Source organism: Stegodyphus dumicola, chromosome X2 (assembly GCF_044657685.1).
Source record: "Stegodyphus dumicola isolate Sdum_Otavi_A_Nest chromosome X2, ASM4465768v1".
Lineage (NCBI taxonomy): Eukaryota > Metazoa > Arthropoda > Arachnida > Araneae > Eresidae > Stegodyphus > Stegodyphus dumicola.
The window spans coordinates 78,565,837-78,586,231 of NC_140781.1; the positions used below are offsets into that span (position 1 = coordinate 78,565,837).

Sequence of the window (20,395 nt, forward strand, 5' to 3'; positions counted from 1 at the left end):
TTTGAGATACTGCTCTTAAGTTTCTCGCCATAAATACTAGTGGAGTTGGTAAGTGCCAGTAGTGCCTTCTGTTCATCTTATTTACTTTTAAACCAAGGGTCTTTACAGCCTTTCCAAGTTTCTATTGTACTTTAGACTTAGTAGTCAGTCACTTATCATCTACATAGAGTGTAATGTTGGATGAATGCCAAGGGAGTTAAACTTTACTATGAATGTGAGGTTCCTTTAATTTGAATAACCAGGTGTTCTGCATTTTGAAACTTTTTGGTCATTTCTCTCTTTCCGTTTTCCCACCAGAATGCAAATTAGTTCGCCCGTATCTATAGAGAGGTTTTGAAATTGTTAAGACAGAATGTTATCTGTTTCTTGAGGTCTGCTACTTTAGATAAGAGCCCCTAAAGTATTAAAGTATAAATATCTTGGCTATCATCCAAACACTATGTAGATAATGAGTGACAACAGAAACTTGGGAAGGGTGTAAAAGACCCTTTGTTTAAAGCTAAATAAGATAAACAGAAGGAATTCCTGGTACTTACAACTCTGCCAGATCTATGAAAAGAAACTTAAAAGCAGTAGATCAGATGTAAAGCTTAAATTTAATAAATGAATAGCTGAAGGCTACATTGAGTAATTTAACACAAATTTGGCTCAGAACCAGAATAGATTTCAACTATCGGCAATCATAATGCAAAGCCAAAGACAGGAACACTTATCTAAAGTAACAATCTCAAAACCTTCAGAAAGAGAGAAGTAACAATACGGATTTCAAAACATAAAATAACTGATTATTCAAGTCAATAGTTTTGCTTTGTGTATATTGTCATTTTACAGCAATGAACTATTTTTTAGAATGCTACGAAACCCACAGCTGTCTGTTGATAAAGTTTTCGGCCTTTATTTGGCAACCAGTCATTTATCCTTTAATACCTGTAGAGAGATAATTTTACTCCCTTTTTTGTCTTAATGCTAAAAAAAAAAAAAAAAAAAAAAAAAAAAACTACCTGCAAGATGAAAAATACCTTTTTAAAGTCTTCTGTAAATGTAGTTCTTTTTTCTAATGAGGAATATTCCCAGAAAGCCCTCAACAAGATTTACTGAGATTCTTCACAGAATCAGTGAAGAATTTTTTTTCTTTCAGTATGCAAATAATTCATTTGAAATGTGTTACTTTTTAGAAAATGGGTTTAAATTTTGTATATTTTTATTATTTCAGATTAAAAGATAGGCTAACTCCTAACTTTTTTCAGCTTCACATAATTGAAACTTTTCTCATTTATACTCTAGGTTTTAATTTGTATTTTGTATTCAACATTTTCTATGTTTTTGTATATGTGTCATGTGATGAAATTTTTCTTTTTAGTTGTATACTGTGACTATGCAGCCTCCGGACAACCACTGAATTTTTTTGAAGATTACATTCGAGACAAAGTCCTTCCCTTTTATGGAAATACTCATACCATAATAACAGCTACATCTCTTCAGAGCACTTATTATCGACACGAAGCAAAGTTAGTGTTTATCTGTATTTTATAAATTGTTTTAATATCCCCTTGAATAAAATTTATAAGGCCATTTGATTGAAAATTCACAATGAAGAAAAGCTTTAGAATTACTTTCTGATATTGTTTGAGTCCACCTGTAGTATGTATGCCATCTTAAACACAGTGAAGCACCACTTGAAGGTGAGTTGCTGTTGGATAATTTCCTAGAGATTTTGTTGGTCACTAGCTGGTCTGGAATGTTGCAAAAATGGTTTGCACACTTTCCATAAACATTATTCTTGTATCCTTAAATCTCATGTTTTACTTAGTAGCATCTTGGGGAAGTTCACTGAAGCTCATATCCAGAGGTCTTGATGACTGTTTGTTATCTACAACTTTAATACCATAGCATTATCAAAAGATTGGCACTCAGAGGCTGGTAGAATAAATGCAGGTCAATAAAAGGACCTAAGATTTGCTTAGTTGTTTAAATGGCTAGGAATTATTTGCTGTGCCTGTTAGGGGAAAGGGAACTTTTCAGTATTTAAAAATGTTATAACATTTAAATTAAGGTTACTGCTTCTAATCATATGTTTATACAGATCAGGAAAAGTGCATTTTAAAGTTCGTGTTGGGGGGGGGAGAGCAACATCAGGATCTAGAAAAATCTTTGACATTTTAAATTTATTATTGTTTTGACTAAGCACCTCCAGCTTCTGTAAGAGGCATTACAATTTCTTTTGAATTCACTGTAGTAGAATGTTTTGCTAAAATTGGACTAAACTTTAATGAAACTGTAATCAGCAATAATCTTTTAATTTCTTATTCACTTGTGTCAATTTTTACATCAAATCTCTTCATTTTTTTATTATTTAACTGTGGAAAGTTATTTTCTCAAATATGATGTGCGTATTTAAAAAAAATCAAGAGTGTTATTTTTGAGAGGTTTGAATTAAAGTATTTTATTGACAGGAAGTACATACTTTATAAGGTAATTACGTATGTTCATGCTTATAAGTAAGTACATGTGGAAATGCTTTGGTAAAAAATCAATTTCATTATCAAAGGCATACTTTGCTGCTGTTCGTTATGCAATTGATTTTAATAGCCTGTATATTTAAAAAGTGTTTAACTGGATTTTTGCAACTTTAAAGTGAACACTTACTGAAATTTAAAAGTTGAAATTTAGATAATTAGGGGCAGAGCCATTCAGGCCATAGTTGTATGTATACATGAATGAAAGTTGAACCTCTTCTTATATATATATTAAAAAAATAAAGATTATATTTGTTAGAAAGTCACAGTATTTGAAGTTCTATTGGTTTCTTTATTGAATTGAGATTCTAAAAATTAAGAAAAAATATTGTTTTAAGAAATAAAGCTTTTTCCCCTAATTTTGATATCTGAAATCTTATTAATGATATCCTCCAAATATAATATCTTCTTGATAAAAATTTTTAAGGGTGTTTTTTTTTTTTTTTTTTTTCCTATGTTCATTATCATTTTGTTCTGGAGGAGTACTAAATAAATAATTTTGTGTCAGGATTGGACTGGGCTGTTTAATTACGGCAAAGCATGTTAGGGTTATCTGAATGAGAGGAAGGCTGCTTTTTTTGAGGACTTCCTGAAACTGGCTTGTATTCATGTTATCCATGGAAATATTTCCTAATTTCAGTAACAAAATGAATTTCTTTTATGGTATTCTTATGTAATGTTATATTTTCATTTTCAAAATTCAATTTTATAATAGCAGCAATAATATTCTCAACCTTAATTTAAAATTCCATTTTCAGCTGATCAGCTCTATTTTTGCTATAAACTCCTTCAATATAAATTTTACATTGATTGAATTTCTGCTGCAATCATGTATGAACATTAAATGCATTTTATTGTTTATATTTCTGTGAGCATTCATTTCTACACAAATTGAGTGTTCTGTCACAAATGATTAAAAATATATTTGATCTAAAAGCAAGTTTATACATATTACTAAACATATTGAAATTCATCCAGTTTAAGTAATGTAGATGTTTCTACTGGAGCTGCTGGTTTTTTTAATTTCATTTATGGATAGTTTATTTAATACTCTTTTAAGCTTCTTATTGCGTTGTCTTTTGATGGTCATTTATATTTGAGATAGGTGTTATGATTATTTTATTATCATAATATTCTAATATGTTCTGTGATTGATTGAGGCAGAAAGAGGGGATAAAAACCTAGATCTCTTAGATTTTATTAGAAAAAAAGAGCATTATTATCATACAACTTTCCTCTGCTACATTGGCTTGCATAGGGTTAAATTCTGCAGAAGCAGTGTGTTGAAAACTAGACAGAAAAGAAATATATGTATTACCCCCTTCTGAAGAAGAGTGACCCATGTTTGACTGCTTTTGAAATAAATTATTTTATTCAAAATCATCACAAACTTGTGGTTGCTTTTTTTTCCTCTAATTTTTATTGCATTGGTGTGTTTCTCTTGCAATTAAAGGGAGTCTGTTGTTTAATTAGATTTCGAATATTAATACAGCAACTGAATATATTTGCAATATCATCGTAATTCTACTGATTCATGATTCAGCAATTTTGAATATCAGTATTCATATTTTTATTGTAAAAGATAAACTATGATGGCTAATTAACTTGTAGGAGCTGTGATGGTTGTAGAATCTCTGCATTGTTATTTCAAGCACGATAATTTGTTTAAAACTTTTATTTTGTAAGTCCTGCTTCTTGTAAAATACATCTGCCAAATCAGTTAGGCATGTGCTGCTGGCATTAAACATAACATGCTGGGGGCGCATTATGATTTCTTTCTGTAAGGTATATTGAATTTTTTTACCATTTGCAAATTAAGAAAATAATTTTATATCTGGATGTTACATACATTGGTAAATTAAAATAGCTAATCAAAAGAATATTTTCCAACTATACTATCATTTGAAATTGAATCATCTTTGACTTCTCTCTTGCTTGCACACAAATCAAATTTGCTTTTGTCTTTATTAATTTCATAGTTTTTTAACACTTTTTGAGTAGCTGATAATCAACTGCAGCGGAACTGTGGAAAAGTGTTAGGAATTGTTTCTTCGGTGTTTTCAACTGATGAATGTGCTAGATGTCATAATGCATCTCTATGGCCCCTGCTGCTTGAATAGTAAAATTATGTACACATTTGCAATGATGTAATATGCCAGTTACTGAGTTCATATGCTCATAATAGCAGAATTAGAGGTAATAGATTTTGTTCTACAAAAACTCATTCTTAAAAATATTTCTTGTAATTATTTTTCCTTGAAAATTTAGAGACATAATTCGGAATGCGGTTAATGCTAGTGAACATGATGCTGTTGTTTTTACGGGAAGTGGATGCACAAGTGCTGTTACAAAATTAATTCATGCTTTGAATCTTCAGCTACCTGTTGTAAGTATTTTACTTGCTTTAATTTTGACTATAGCTTAACCCATTAACCGCCAAAACTACAAGGAATGTTTCTTTTCTCATGAAAATTACAACAAATATTAAATTAAGCATTTATAACATAAATTTACATTGAAAATAAAAAAAATGCTCTTACCTGTGGAAAACGTGAGTGTTGCGTTGGCGCAACATCAGCGGAATAAGACTACGGATGTTTAGTGAGTAGGATTGTACTCGTGTGATGTTTCTTTTGAGTGGAGCGCAGGATTACTTTTCAGCTGTATAACGTTTTATAAATCTACAAATCACTTTACTTGTAATTAATTTAATATTAAAATATACATTGTATTTCTTTTACAAATACAGGTTATTTCAATTCAAAGATTCAAGCATGAAAAGCTTGATTACAATCATGATGTAAAGCTACATTACATAAAGCATCTATAAACAGTCTGGCTATGGTACTCTTTCCAGCAAAGTCTTTTGTTATCAACGAACTTTAAGATAAAATGTCTACCATCTCCATGCAATAGTTTTTGAATACTGAATTTACTAGGTCTTCCTGTTGCTGATCTATTTCTGGCTAATTCTACACTCTCAATAGGAGTTTGCAAAAGGAATAATGCATTCTCGCGTCTGAAATCTAAAAGAGACTTTATATTTCCAGTAGTAAAAAGTGGTGATATTTATTAAGTTTAGATACGGTCTCACCTCATATAATTTATCAGTACTGTCAATTTGACTATTGTCAAATGCTAATTCTGCTTCATATTCCTGTACTGCAAACGTGATATCGATTCTCGTACAACAGGAACAGAAATGTCCGTATCAAAAGACCAATACATTTTTTTTTTTTTTTGAGGTAAAGAATGATATCCTGTAAGCGATAATATTCCAATAAATCTTCTCATATATGCTTCAGATGCAATAAATTCTGGTTTTTTTTTTTTTTTTTTTTTTTTTTTGGTTCGCTGAGTGTATATATTTGCCTGTTCAACGAGAAGAGAGTAAATGTGTAAACCAGAATGAAAATCGAAAATCTGTGCACTACTGTTACCTTATATTTTGACTTTTATAATTTCTCTTCTATCTCTTTCTTCATGTTCTTTCTGAGACATAACTAACAGTTACTTTTTTATCCACAAGATTTCAGATTTCTGCTTTTTAAATTTTTTAGTATGACTATAACTGCTTTTAGAAGGCTGAAACTTACTTCTTACGTGAATTTCAACTTCTCCAGCAGTATCATTTGGTAAAATATCATTATCATTATTTAAAACATTGCCATTCCTTTCTTCTTCGTCACTAGATTCTGCAATTTCTGGGGGAACAACAACAATATCAGTTTATTTCTGGTCATTATTAACATTAGCATCATCTCTTTCTTTGTCAAAAAATATTTGAAGGGCTTCTTCTAATGTAAGATACCTCGTTCTAGGCATTTTTGAACAACCAGAGCATGAACTAAAACATCGAAAGGAATGAGTGAAAAAGGAGATTGACTACTCATTTCCCGCAGCGCAACACCTGTTTTTTTCTTCCTTCCCAACACAAATATAAACATCTGACTGATGTAATGTTCTGGTAAAGGATGACCTTGACTAAAAATAGATCACTCATTAAGACGGTGATTCTTTCGTTAAATATTTTCAGAAAAAAATACCCGGTCGAAAATTTTGCTTAAAGTATGAGATTAATTAATATACACAAAATGATTGTTGAAGGCAAATATTTTTGTACAGAAATAATCTTCATAATATTCCCTACACAAAAATATCTTAGGTAGTTATATTTATATATGCATTTATTTTGACCATTGCGTCAATGCAACACCAGCGGCTAATGGGTTAATCAATTTGAAATGATGTGCAGTATTTTGTCATCTAAAATTTTATATTTCTTTTTAAACATATTTTAATTCATTAGATAATTATTATATGGTTTTCAGTAGCTAATTTCACTCTGGCAACTCAACATTGCATAAATTTGTCATCCCCCTCAAAAAGTATCTTTTTATTGTGTTTAGATCTTCTTTGTTTGAGATCTTTGAATCAAACAGGATTTCATTCTTAGAAGGGATGGTGTTTGTTATTCCTGTGACCTTGAGCATTCAATTTCTTTGTTCTAACAACCTTTACTTAAGATTCATGAAGGTGAGAATGCTCATTTCAGTGAGTTATGTTTCTTTCTATGTCAGAGTTGTTGAAACTGTTTTCCTGCCCATTTAAGTAAATGGTTTTTGAAGTAGGAATATCTTGTGTATTTGTCCTGCATTGGGTTAGGTTAGGTAATTTAATTACGGCAAAGCCTCGAGGGCTATCTGCCTAAGAGAAGGGATGCCTTCGTGGAGGACTTTCTAAGGGAAACTGGCTCGTATACACGTTACACATGGGGAAAACCACGAAAACACCCATGCAGCCAGCCCGTTCGCGGGATTCGAACCTCGGACCGAACTACCAGTGTTCAGCGACTTTACCGCTCGGCCGCTGGTGGGCCGTCCTGCATTGGGAAAATGATTTTGAAAAAATAGAAGGAAGAAAAATAATATCACAACAAAGATCATAGTAAAGGCATTAAAAAAGTTGTATAAAGGTGAAGTTATAAATAAAGTTACAGTGGATTTAAATATAGAACAGACTACACCATTGAAGGCTGGGAAAAAGAGACCAGAAGTTGAATGACAGCTTATGAAAGGTAAAGGATAAAGGTAAAAGTATGGGGAACACCAGCAATGTAGCATAGGTCAACTGGTAACGCCTTCCCAAACTAGCTCATAAAGACAGTTTGTGAAATGAGTTTCAGTGTGTTTGTGAAATGAGCTTCTGTAAAAGGAAGGGGAATACTTGAAAAATGCTAAAATCGGAAAAGGAGAAATGAGCCTAGAATTATGGTATAACAGGTAAGAGCACCAGGAATGCCAGACTTCATTTTGTCATAGAATCTATCAAATTTTAGGAGCAATTTCATGGAAAAGAGATTAAATTTATTGCTGTATGGTTTAATAGATAAAGAAATAGTATGGAATCGGTAAGGCAAATATTTATGTGTAGAAACCTTCTGCTGGAATAGAAAATATTTATACATTTAAAACTAATTTTTACAAATTCATCAAGAAAAAGGGTCTCTGTAGAGACCAAATTTATAATTTCAGTAAAACTGGCGTGAATTTTAGAAAGATGCATCAAGAAAGTTGCACATATAGGTAATCATCTCCAGGTTACCAAAGAGTTAAAAATACAATTCTAATTCTGGCACTGCTACGTACTCAGCAGAGCCACAAGCAATTTACAAACCAAAATTGTTGCTTTTCACTGACTCCAATAAGATTAATACATTAATACTGACTCCAATAATATTACATTTATTCACATTAAATCTTTAAAAAAAAAAAAAAAATCACCTATTGATCATTGTTTTTTTATGGTGAGTTAATGTTGCCATTCTTTTAATCAGAAGCTTGATTATGATAAATTGATGGGTACAAACTATTAGTAACTATAAGGTGGTTTGAATCAGAAGGGCATTGAACCTTTTAACAAGGTTAGAGCAATCACCCTTTTTTGCATGCCATAGGTCAGCAAAAGCTTTCTCATTTTATTCACTCTGCATGAAGTGAGACTAGTTCCAGTGTATTCAAAAACACATTTTATCTTGTGCCTTCTCACTGTGAATCTGAAGTGACACTCATTAATGTGCCTATTTGTCATTGTAAATGCATATATAATCATCAACATTACACTATCAGTGGCAACAGTCAGGTGGATTGCCATATATTACATAGTATTAATACTCAGTTTATGCATGGTGTTTAAGGATTCCTTCTCACATGAAAAAATTATCTCTTTTACCAGGGGGTTGGAAAGAGCATTAATACTGTATATATTTATATATATGTTAGATGGTTAATTTTATTTCTCTTGTCATGTGGTTTTTATTGGTCCAAATGAATATAATATATACATTATGTAGTTAATTTTATTTCTTTTGTCATGTAGTTTTTATTGGTCAGTATGAATGTATTACTAACTAATTTTATTTCTCTTGTCAGGTAGTTTTTATTGGGCCATATGAGCATAACTCTAATTTTTTACCATGGAGAGAAATTGATGCAAAGGTATGTTGTGTTTTTGATTTTCATAATTTTAGTGATAATTTTCAGCTGTAATGAATAAAAAATTAGTTTTTTGAAGGTAACAAATTACTTATTTCTCAAAATATAACTAGTAAGACATCAGCCTAAAGCGTTTTGTGTGTTTTTGCGAAGTCATATTTATGTACTCTTATTCGGGGTTGCATGAATACTTTTGGTGTACAATATTTATGAAATAAGCATGAGAGGAGAATGTGAGTATTATTTTAGAGCAGGATTTCTTAAAGTGTGGGTCATGGGACATGCAGCAGGGGGGTCGTCAAAAACTTTAGCAACTTTGATTTTTCTTTAACTTATAATAATAATTTTACAATTACCAAATATTTTTACTCAATGTATCTGCAAATAGATAAAGATAAGGCAATACAGACAAAGAAAAAAATGGAAACTTTTCAACGCATTATTTTTATACTATAGACGTTCATTTGCTTTGCTTTGCATGTGACGCTGCCATTTCGTCTGTTACTTATTTAAAATTATCACATTTGTTCTGTGTCTTAAAATTAGAAATTAAAGTTAATGACCTAAAACTGCAATAGTATATTACAGTACAAGTGAAAAAATTGAGTTTCACTCAAGCATTTGTCAAATTTGCACAATACTTATGGGATCCCACAAAAATTTTCGAAATATGGGGTCCTGGGGGTCACGAAAAAATCTCAGTGATAAGAAAAGGTTGCGATTGAAAAATGTTTAAGAAACTCTGTTTTAGATGAAAATAGAAAGGTGTGCCTCTAAATGTTTTTAAGAAAAATTAGGAATAGAGTAAAATTAATGAAAATGCTTTTAAAAGCATTTATAAACGTCTTCTAAAAATAAAAATAATGATATTTGATGATAATGATATTTTCTAAAAATAATGATATTTGTACTTTTCTTGTCATGTTCTGCTGAATAAAATTGTTTTAAGATATTCAACTTAATATAAATGACATTAAAAAAATTTTTAAAAGACTAATGCTGATGGTGAACTTGCAAAGCATTTGCTTTAAAAGAAAACGTGAATGTATGGAAAACTAAAATATAGGAAATGAAATGTAACTTTAAAATGATATAAGATGTATAATTTTGACATTTCCTGTGTTAAAATCTGCCTGCAGAGTTCTACATTTTTATTATCTCAAATATGCGAAAATTCTGAAGTAAATAAACAAAACATGCCTGCAAAAAGTTATATGAATGCAACAGGAAAAATCTAGTTAAGTTATTTTTGTAAAAAGATTTATAATATAAAATACAAATTGCTAGGTTAAGTGCGCTAGTTTATATATATATAAATTTCAGTTTTACTGCTAACTGGTTGAATTTTATTCATTGAAATAAATTTTTTTTTTATGTATATCTGTTTATGTAGCCTTTACAGACAAAGAAGCATGTCTTCTTGTTGAATATATGGGACCAAAACATTGTTGAAATACAAACCCATGGTTTCTTTGGGTTGCAAATATATTTTGGCAGCTAAATAGTGAAAGTGATGAACTGTGCATTTTTTGTTAATTCATATGAAAATTAACTACCAATTAATAGTGTACATGGATATTAAAGATAATACTTTTCAACCAGAATCAGCCTTTATGTGCATGAATATTTTTATTCTTTGCTTTGTTCTTTTTGTTTCCATCATTACTGAATATACCTGACATTTTGTATATTATTGTACAAACCAAAAAATATGTCGAAAAATAAAATTAGCAAAAATTTATTACAGTGGGTAAAACTACATGCAGTGGAATATATATTTTAATGATCATGATTTGCTGCCAAAATTACTTGAGCCACATGATTGAAGATTTTAGTGTCATTCATTTTCAAAGAAAAGGCTTTCACTTGAGCTTTTATGTTGCATTCCGACTATGGTTTAAGTAGTTGAAAACTCATAATCATAAGTTCTGAGCATCATAGTAATAGTCTTATGGCCGAAAATTGAGTGGTGGAAATGATTTTTTGATTGATTATCCTATCTGAGGAAAAAGGTGTAGGGTCTATTTATGATGTTGTTATATTAAACGTGAAAATATTTGCAGCCTAAGTCAGAAACCAAACTTTTGCTAGGAAAACTAAAATATTTAAACATTGGTGTAAACATTTAAATTAAAGATAGAATGAAAAAATAAATAAATAACCACCTCTGCCTAATATTTCAAACAGAACTTTTCAAGGGATGAGTATTTACAACATTAAACAAGGACGATTAATGAGATCCGAACAACATGTTTCTTTCCTCTTGACACTGTAAGACTCGAAACTACTGAAATTAATTCCCTCTTTGAAAAATTATTCCTCAGATAGTCTCACATTGTCAAACAGCTACTCTTGCTTATTTTTCATCACACAGTTTGAGATTTAACTTCCAAAAACGTTATATAAACTTCCAGGTAGTCAAACTTAGAAGTAAAAAAGAGCTGACATGTCAGCTTGAACATTCAAATATTGTTACTTGGAAAAAGTGAAAATGAAAATTTAATCTTTAATGAGCTGTCAATTTTAAACTAAGTATTCGTAAGTGAATAGAATATTTGATTTTTTAAATTGCTGTAAAAGAACTTGCTATTGCAGTCCAGTAAACTTCTTGCAAAATGGCATAAATTTCTAATTTTAAATGCATGGGATAGGGTAGGTTGCCGGAATTTTTTGGTTTGAACACTTGGAAGCAGAGTTTCCAAAACTAGAAGCATCAACTATCATAGGGTGGAAACCAGTAAAAGGGTTTAATAAACAGAAAGGGAAGGTGTCCTTCCAAAGATGTTTATTTGGCATGTATTTGGCTGAAAAAAAAAGGGGGGGACTTTTGGAAGAAAAAAATGGTGACTTATTTTAAGCCCTAAATCTGTGATTTAAACTTAATTCTGGCATACAGGTAAGGAAATAATGAAAAATAACTAGCCAAAAAGAATAGTCTTCCTGTAAGCAAGCTGTAGTACGTCTTTTAAAAGAAAGTGGATCTTTTGTTAATGACAAGATAGAAGCCAGATTAGATTTCTAAAAATCTAAAATCTCAGAAACAGTAGACATATTTTAGGGGTAGAAACCAGATTAGTGTTCTAAAAAACTAAAATCTGAGAGGGTACGTGTGATAAATTATATATAAACATTAAATTGCTTGTAAAAGTCATCCTTCTTTACCTGTCCCTTGGTTGAGGGTAAAGTGACCATATCACTGTAAACATGTAATTTGAAAATTTTAAGTTAAGCCTGCATTTTTTTATGTTTGGGAAATTTTGAATTTGGGAGTTCTGTTTTCTATAAGGAGATACGTTATTAGTTGAATTTCTTCTGGAAAATAATTTCATTGCAAACATTTTTTTATTCTTAATAGATGAGTGTGAATAGTATTAAATATTACTTTTTTTTTTTTTAGATGTTCGAGGACCAGTTAAATAGTTTGATGGTATCAAAATAAAATTTTCTTCTTTTATGATAAATTTTTACTTTTTTGTAGCCTAAAATATATAAATCTAAGGGTGAGAAGTTTGTCTTGTTAAGTTTTAGGAAAGGTGGATAGAATTTTTTTTGGGGGGTGGCATTGAAATTCTTTAGTAAAAAAGGTATAGGTTATAAATTGCCAAAAATGAATTAGAGCCCATAGGGATACCTTTTACCTGTTTATAAATGGTATTATTAATGTAAATTTTCGACATCATAGCAATTAATAATTTTAATTTTCGTATCTTTAATGGCAATGAAAATCGGTATGTGGTTATTGTTAATGCAGCTGTATTCGTGCTCTTGATTACCTGATTTTAATTATGTTGAGAATTCATTTAAGCTTTTCAGCAAATTTGAAGTCTGTCTATTTTTTGTGGTTCTCAGTGCCATTGGCTATGAATCTGAATTTGAACATTTGCAATATTTTTAAATTTAGGGAGTGCATACAGATTTGAAAATTTGTTGTCTGTTGAAACTGAAATTTTAATTCTGCTGTGTAATGCTGTTATTTTATTTTTTGAGGACAGTTAAACTAGGTTTGTTTTTTTAAAGTAATCATGTTCGGAAGTTCTTTTTTAATAATGTTGTAATAAAAGACTTTTCAAATAATATTGTATTTATTTCTGGCATTGTGTGTTTTGGTGACAATGAATTTTTTGATGCAGTATATTAATTTTAGTAGAAATTTCTTTCTTGTCATGGTAGTACTGAAGTTCGCTGGTAAGTAATTTATTATACTTGATGTTGTTAAAAATCATTGCTTTCAATTTTAAAAATGCTGTAGTAGGCAAGTGTTCAAGTTATTTTCAAAGTTGTTGATGCAGAATTTTTTTCCCTAACTTTGAAAACCAGTCTAAATTTGGTGCCTAACTGCATTAATTATCTTGAAGTTGGCCATCAGTAAAACTCCAGTTATAATATTTTGATGATGCTGATTCACCAAAGTGCTATTTTCCGGTAGTTTGAACATTCAAATACCTTTGGTTTCTAAACCATGGTGGTCAGTTACTAAGTTACTTATGGTTTTGCAAATTTGAAACAAGGTAATATTTGGTAGTTATGATTGGGAAACAGATGTTGATAGGTCTTAAATATGTATTTAGACTTTTAATAAATACTTACATATTAAAAGAAAATTTTTAATAAATATTTATGTATTAATAGCCATAAATATTTGATTAATTTTAAGTGAATCATAAACTGAATGATTAAAGTGAATAGTGCAGTAAAGTTTTTTAGTAAGAAATTGGCTTTTCTCTATTGTAAATTTACAGAAGTCAATAACAAGGTCTTTGATAATTGGAAACCTTTATGTTTTTATTGGAAGTAATTAAGATCAACTTTTTTATTTTTAAAAATATATCACAATTTACCTAGAGAAATCTTAACATTTAACACATTCAAACTTGTGTTTTTTAAACTAATAAATGATAATGAGAGAGGGAATACTAAGCCAGCATAACATTTTAATAATAATATTTATTAATTAAAAAATACCCACATAAAATTACAAATTAAATTTCATTTCATTGTATTATCATTGATAACCAAGCATTCGTAATTTGGTGTGTAACCAAACAAAATGATTAAGAATCTTCAGTATGTAAATTCGTAAGTAGAGAATGATGTTCAGTGTTTGTGAACATTAATCCTCAGGTAATTTCTTGCTTGTAATTACAAAATGACCCTTTCACCTTGTACCTTGACTCCTTTCCTTCCATTATACATCCGAGCTGAAATTGGATACAGGAGCTGGCAGAAATTTTTGTGTGTAGCAAATTGGGAAGCTATTTTCTGTATGGAATATTATGACCTTAACCCTTGGAGAGTTAAATATGCAAAAGACCAAATAGCATATGCGTGTAGATATATATATAACAAAACGAGAATAGACGTATCTCCTACATTTGGTGATCTTAGGGTGTTTTTTACTTTTTTGTATGAAATAAAGGGAGGATTGTAATTATAAAAAATTTCAGGTCTCATATTTTCAACAGAAATATCCATTTGGACTCCCCCCCCCAATGATGCTTATGCATACAGACAGAATAAAAAACTGATGAATCCACTGAATGGCATGTTGGACAGCGAGCAGGCGACACTGGATGTGGCCCTCCCACTCTCTTGATGGGCTGACATGCAAGGCAAATTTTAAAGTGTCAGCTATGATACAAAAGGAGCTACAACCGTTTATTTTTATGAGTCACAGCTAAGTTGAATTTGTGTATTGAAGTTGTCTTCTGTGATCAACCTTGCTGCTCATTCCTAATCTAAGCCATAGCCAACCTTACATTTAACCTTACATACGTATGATTCTATCCCAAATTTCAGCAAATGTATTTCATTTCATTGGTGACTTCTAAATTTCCAGCTTTTTGTAAAAGTAAACATAATAATAATAATAACAGAGAGAGGATGTTATTGAGCATTTTTAATGAAAAAAAAAATATTCTTCAACACCTAACATCAAGTTTCAACGCAGTAAAATTAATAATATTAGGCGATGCCAAGTTTTAACGCAGTAAACCTAAAACATCAAAGCTTTAAAGTTTCTATGTCAAACACAACACTATTTGTACTATTTTTGGTGAAGGTAAGATCTCGTTACCGGGCAGCATAGTACTTTCTGCATTCTTTTAGGGTATCTACATGAGTAGAAAAAGATTTATTAAGCACTGAAGTGACTGTTACATACATGCATAAATGCTTATACTGCTGCTTTTATTTTTTAAATAATACATTTTCCTTCCCATAGGTTGTAAGAATTAGAGATACTCCAGATGGGCTTGTAGATCTTGAATTCCTTGAGGACGAGTTAAAAGTCAGTATTATTTAGGTTTTCATATAGTGATTTTTTATAATCTAAGAAATACGATGTAAAAATACTGTGTAGCACTAAAGCCAGACCAATGAAAGAGCATCAGAGTGTTAAATCAGTATTGTTTTAAACACCTACTAAACTGTTGCTTGCACTTTATATTGAAAGTATTGATGAGATAAGATAGTTTTGTAATTATTTCATATAATTTTGTTACATATATATATACTAAAATGGGATTTTTGTAATACGTCCCAGTAATTTGAAGTAACTGTGTGTTGGTAAATTGGCAAAGTAAGAATCTTTAGCATCCTTTCTCTAAAACTGAAAATGATTCATTATTAATCCTTTGTTCTCATTTCAATTTTTTTTTCTCATTCGAATTATATTATGATATGTACATATATATATATAAGATAAAAAATATGTAACTCTGAATTATACTTTAAATTAGCAATAGCTCCTTAATACCTCTTTTTAATTCGGGCACTACCCCTCTGTATTCTAAAATAGAAATAACTTTTTCGAAACTGCCTCATATCTGAAAACTAATTCTGCATTAAGTCATCTTAACATTCTACATTGCTTATAATTCATAGACAATCAGCTTAACAAAAAATGTTACTATATATACTATATTGCTGCAATCCACGGGCTTGCTAATTGATATCTCTTCAGTTGACTGCATTCTTCTATTGTTCTAAAATTAACTGCATATACAAAATTGCGGGATGCATTTAGCACCCCTAGCATTGTAGCAATTAAGAAAAAATGTATTTCTGAAAAATTGTTTCTGTTCAAAAATAGAAATTATTTTTTAACCATCAAGTCAATTGCGATTTTCCTTCCAGTTATTACCTACACAAGTCTTCTTGGCTATGATCAAAAAATGAATTGGTGCATTTTCAAATCAAGCATTTATAATATTATCTATAATAAAATAAATTATCACATCTTAAAGTCAAACGGGCATTTGTGTTCCGAAACGGCAATGGAAAAACTATTATGCCAGCTTTTTTTCTTTTAATCTTCAGGATTTTCATTTCTGTGTCATTCAAAATATGCAGTTGGGTATCAGCAAGTCATCAAATCATTTTAAAGTGTTACAAGTTTTATTTTCAACTTTGTCGGATTGTTTGCATAATTAATTGACCATCTCTTCAAACCCTCAATTATATAACACAATTCAGGATGAATGTGAGAAAATGGAAAAAAAAAAAAACATTTTACAAATGTGCTGCAAATGCAAAAAAAATGCAACCTAGTACAAGCTGTTCAAAATTAATCTAGCATCTGTGAATAATAAAATGATGCAATAAGTGTTTTTAAAAATTCAATGGGCCAACTTTCCAAATCATTTGAGTGATTTTGAAGGTTGTTAGTCTCTGTTTAAAAACTGTGCTTCAAGTTTGCGTGTTATAAATTATTTTCAATGTTTGTCATTAATGTCATGTTTATCAATTGAAAGTCTTAAATAGTGTGTGTGATAATTTTCATTCTTCGTTAATGTTATGTTCATCAATTGAAAAACTTAAATAATGCTATCTGTTCAAAATTTTATATCAAGTGTTTTTATAAATAAAGTAAGTTTTTAATTAGTGTGTCTAGAAATATATAGAAATTGCTAATTGTTATTATTATATTGAAAATTTAAATATATATTGCTGTTTTCTTATATCAAACAACAATTCTTAATTTTATAATGCAGTGAAGTTTAATTTTTTTATGTATAATGCAGTATTTTGCTACAGTTCAAAACGGCTAGTTGCCATTAAACAAAAACGGAGGCCTTTTTGAAGTAACTGCCTAGCCTCCCTTGGCCATTAGTGGACAATACTAGTTTGTTCAAGTGGATTTTCCCATAAGATGGATATGTTGGTATATAGAGGAAGCTATGGGGGGGGGGTCTTCCAGTTTTACACAAAAATAAAATAAATAAATAGTCTTGGATTGAATGTCTTAATAATAAATAGCATAATTTCTGTAAAATTACTTCAAATTATTAAAAATTTATATACATGTAAATAAATGTCTTTTACTGGGAGAAAAGATTTTTCTTTTACATATGTCCTTTACTTAAGCCCCAAAAGAATGCTAAGTATAAACTAGTACAGCCACTCCCAATCTTAGAAGTGGATTACTTTCTAAACATTCATTTGTACAGATTTGTTCATCCATGAATTTATTCGTAAAATGTTAACTAGGTTTGCTGGGAATATCTCCTAATAATGTTCATGAGATAAGAACTAAAAACAGTATCAAATAACCCCCTAATGGCTGGCACAAGTCATCATAATAGACGCTGGCCACTACTAAGGCCGTAAGCAGTGGTCGCATTATTATGGAGGCACCTAATAGGTGGGCCACATTTGCCTCCTGTGAAGGGACAGACAGTTAGAACTATGACTTCTCTGGTTCTCAAACCTGGACCCGTTAATTCGAAATTTATTTTTGGCAGTTTCCCTACCTGATGCACATTTTCTGTTCTTAGCATTTGGCTTTAGGTAGACTGGAGATATTGCATGTGTAGGTACCAAATGAAGAACAAGCTATGAAGGGAAACTGGGAGGAACTAAGGACATACAAAAATCCCGTTAATTTATTTAATACAGATTCTAAACTAATTGCACCCTAATAAATTCAATTTATGCTTTAAAAAAATTTTTTAAATAGGCATTTGTGTTAGCTTCTACAGTGCAGCATGTAAAATTGGTTTACAATAGTTTTAAGAATAAAAGCGTGTCTTTTGTTAATTGACCTTTATTGGAGGTATTAAAGCAACAAGGATCAACATAGCTGAAGAAAAAGGTTCTATATTTAAACCTTTTGAGCTGGTCTTGCAAATTTATGAATATTACGCTGATTATCATTGCTCTAACTCCTCCAATAATTATTTGGTATGTTACATTAATTCAAAGTTGATATATTCAAAGTTGTTTTGTATAAATAGTTTGTCACAAATTCAAGTTATAAGTTAAAATGAAGACCTTTTACTAAATTTTAAGAATTTGAATTTTTTAAATTCAGCAAAAATGTATGATTTTTTTTTTTTTCCCCTTGTTCCAATGTTCTTTTGTTGCCTCAGTATAAAAATTTTGGCTAGTGTAGTGTCTTTCTGCTGCTCAATGTGCTATTTCATGTCATCTGTACCTTTTGTTTAAGAAATCTTATATGGATTTGTTTACACTTTGTCAATATTTATGTTAGTGATTTTATAAGATTAGTACTTCCTTGCATACATTTACTTTAGATTAAATGAACCTCAATCTATTTACTTTAATTAAAATGATATGTAAGTACATGCAAGTGGGAATTTGAATATGTTTCTGAGAAATGTGAAGCTTTAAGAAAAATTTGTTTGAATGAATGAGAAAAGTGGGAAAGAACTTGTGTTGGATGAAGCCCAAATATTGTTAGATGTCTGCAAAAATTTGTGTGCAGTTTTTATAAATGACAGAAACATCACTGTAAGGCATTCTGCACAAGTTTATTGAGCAAATGATATCACAATAGAATGAGTGCAAATTTTGTATGAAATATATTTGTTTTCTTATTGATCCATTCGTTGCCCTTTCCAAATTGTTTAGTTCAAAAATATATTTCTCTGGAATTTCTGAACTTGGTGCTACTACCTGAACAAAGTTTTAGTCCAGCTGATATGGTAATCATAAAATTTTTGGCTCTAATTTTTATATTAAAGCTGTTATTGGTAAATCTAATGTGTGTGTATATATTATAGTGGTAGGACCTGTTTAATCTTTGATCGTCATAAAATTGTGCATGTGACATCCTATATGATCTTAAGTCGTTGCTTTCAGATGTAGAATACCAACTTATTTTTTTATAGGTCAATTAGAATGGGAGATTCATAACTTTTAAATGCATAATTTTTATCTTTTAGCTGCATGATTTGCCTTTCAAATTCAGTTTTGTTTTTAACTTTGCATTACTTATTGTATGTGTTTTGTATTATGTTTGTATAGTATATAGTAAAAATAAAATTTCATTATGTTCCTTAAAACTCTATGATAAGTAAATCTAAATAGTTTTTATATTTGCATTCTTTTAATAATGAATAACTCATTACTTGGTTAATGTATGGTACAGATGCTGTGCATGTTTGGAGATTCCCCTTCATTCAGATATTTAAAAGATTTTACTTTGTGGGTCCTTTGTATAAAATAGTTTTATTTTGCCAGTCCTTTGTATGAAATTAGTATGTATGCCAGTCCTTTGCATATATTTCCTTTTAAATTTTTGATATCTTCTATAATAAAAATTTTATTTGCTTTAAGAAATACTCTGAGATGAACTATCAGCTAATTGGAAGCTTTAGTGCAGCATCAAATGTCACTGGTATTATCACAGATGATAAAGCTGTGACAGTATTGCTTCATAAATATGGTGCGTTGTCATTTTGGGATTATGCTGCAGCAGGACCATATGTAAAAATTGATATGAATCCCATTGTTATGGGGTAAGTATAAAATTTTTCATTATAATGCACAGAATTTGGTGTCTTTAGTGTTACTCTAACATGCATATTATTTTTCCTAATGTCATAATTTAATCTGAAAAAGAGTGATTTTTCCGATAATTGTTCATACTGACAATTTTTTTTTTCTGATACAGCTGGTGATATTTTATGTATGCCTAAAATATTTGAAATGCATGACAACTGAAAGAATTCTTGTTTTTAGTGTTACTAAACTGGGTAGTTAATTTATTCATGTCATTTAAAATTCTTGTCAAAGAAACTACAATATTTTTTTTTTCCCTAATGGCAGGCACTTGCCTGTGATGGCATCATCCACTCCTAAGGCCACATGTGGTGGTCTCTTTATTATGAAGGCTCCTAATAGGTGGGCCACCATTGCCTCCTATGAAGGGACAGACAATTACATCCATGCCTTCTCCGGGATTCGAACTCGGGCCCTTCAGTATCCCTTAACCCCTTCGAGCCAGGTAGCGAAAACGCGCGCTTATCGCTGAGGCCGGCAGTGTCTTACGCGAGCATCTCTCCAGGGCCGGGGGCTTTTTTGCTACTAAGCCTAAATCCATGAAATTTCCGAAGTATCAACGCATTGTTTAATAATGCTCTA

The 20,395-nt window shown here is 30.5% G+C and overlaps 1 protein-coding gene across 2 annotated transcripts in view; it reads left to right on the forward strand.

Annotated features, from left to right (window-relative positions):
• The window catches only part of LOC118202189 (uncharacterized), a 115,244-nt gene that overhangs the window by 9,703 nt on the left and 85,146 nt on the right, over window positions 1-20,395 (forward strand). For both annotated transcript variants that reach the window (XM_085809583.1, XM_085809582.1), the window contains exons 2-6: window positions 1,361-1,508; window positions 4,785-4,902; window positions 8,948-9,013; window positions 15,231-15,296; window positions 19,589-19,770. In XM_085809583.1, coding sequence (XP_085665709.1) covers window positions 1,361-1,508; window positions 4,785-4,902; window positions 8,948-9,013; window positions 15,231-15,296; window positions 19,589-19,770 — 580 coding nt within the window. The remainder of the gene's footprint in view (window positions 1-1,360; window positions 1,509-4,784; window positions 4,903-8,947; window positions 9,014-15,230; window positions 15,297-19,588; window positions 19,771-20,395) is intronic.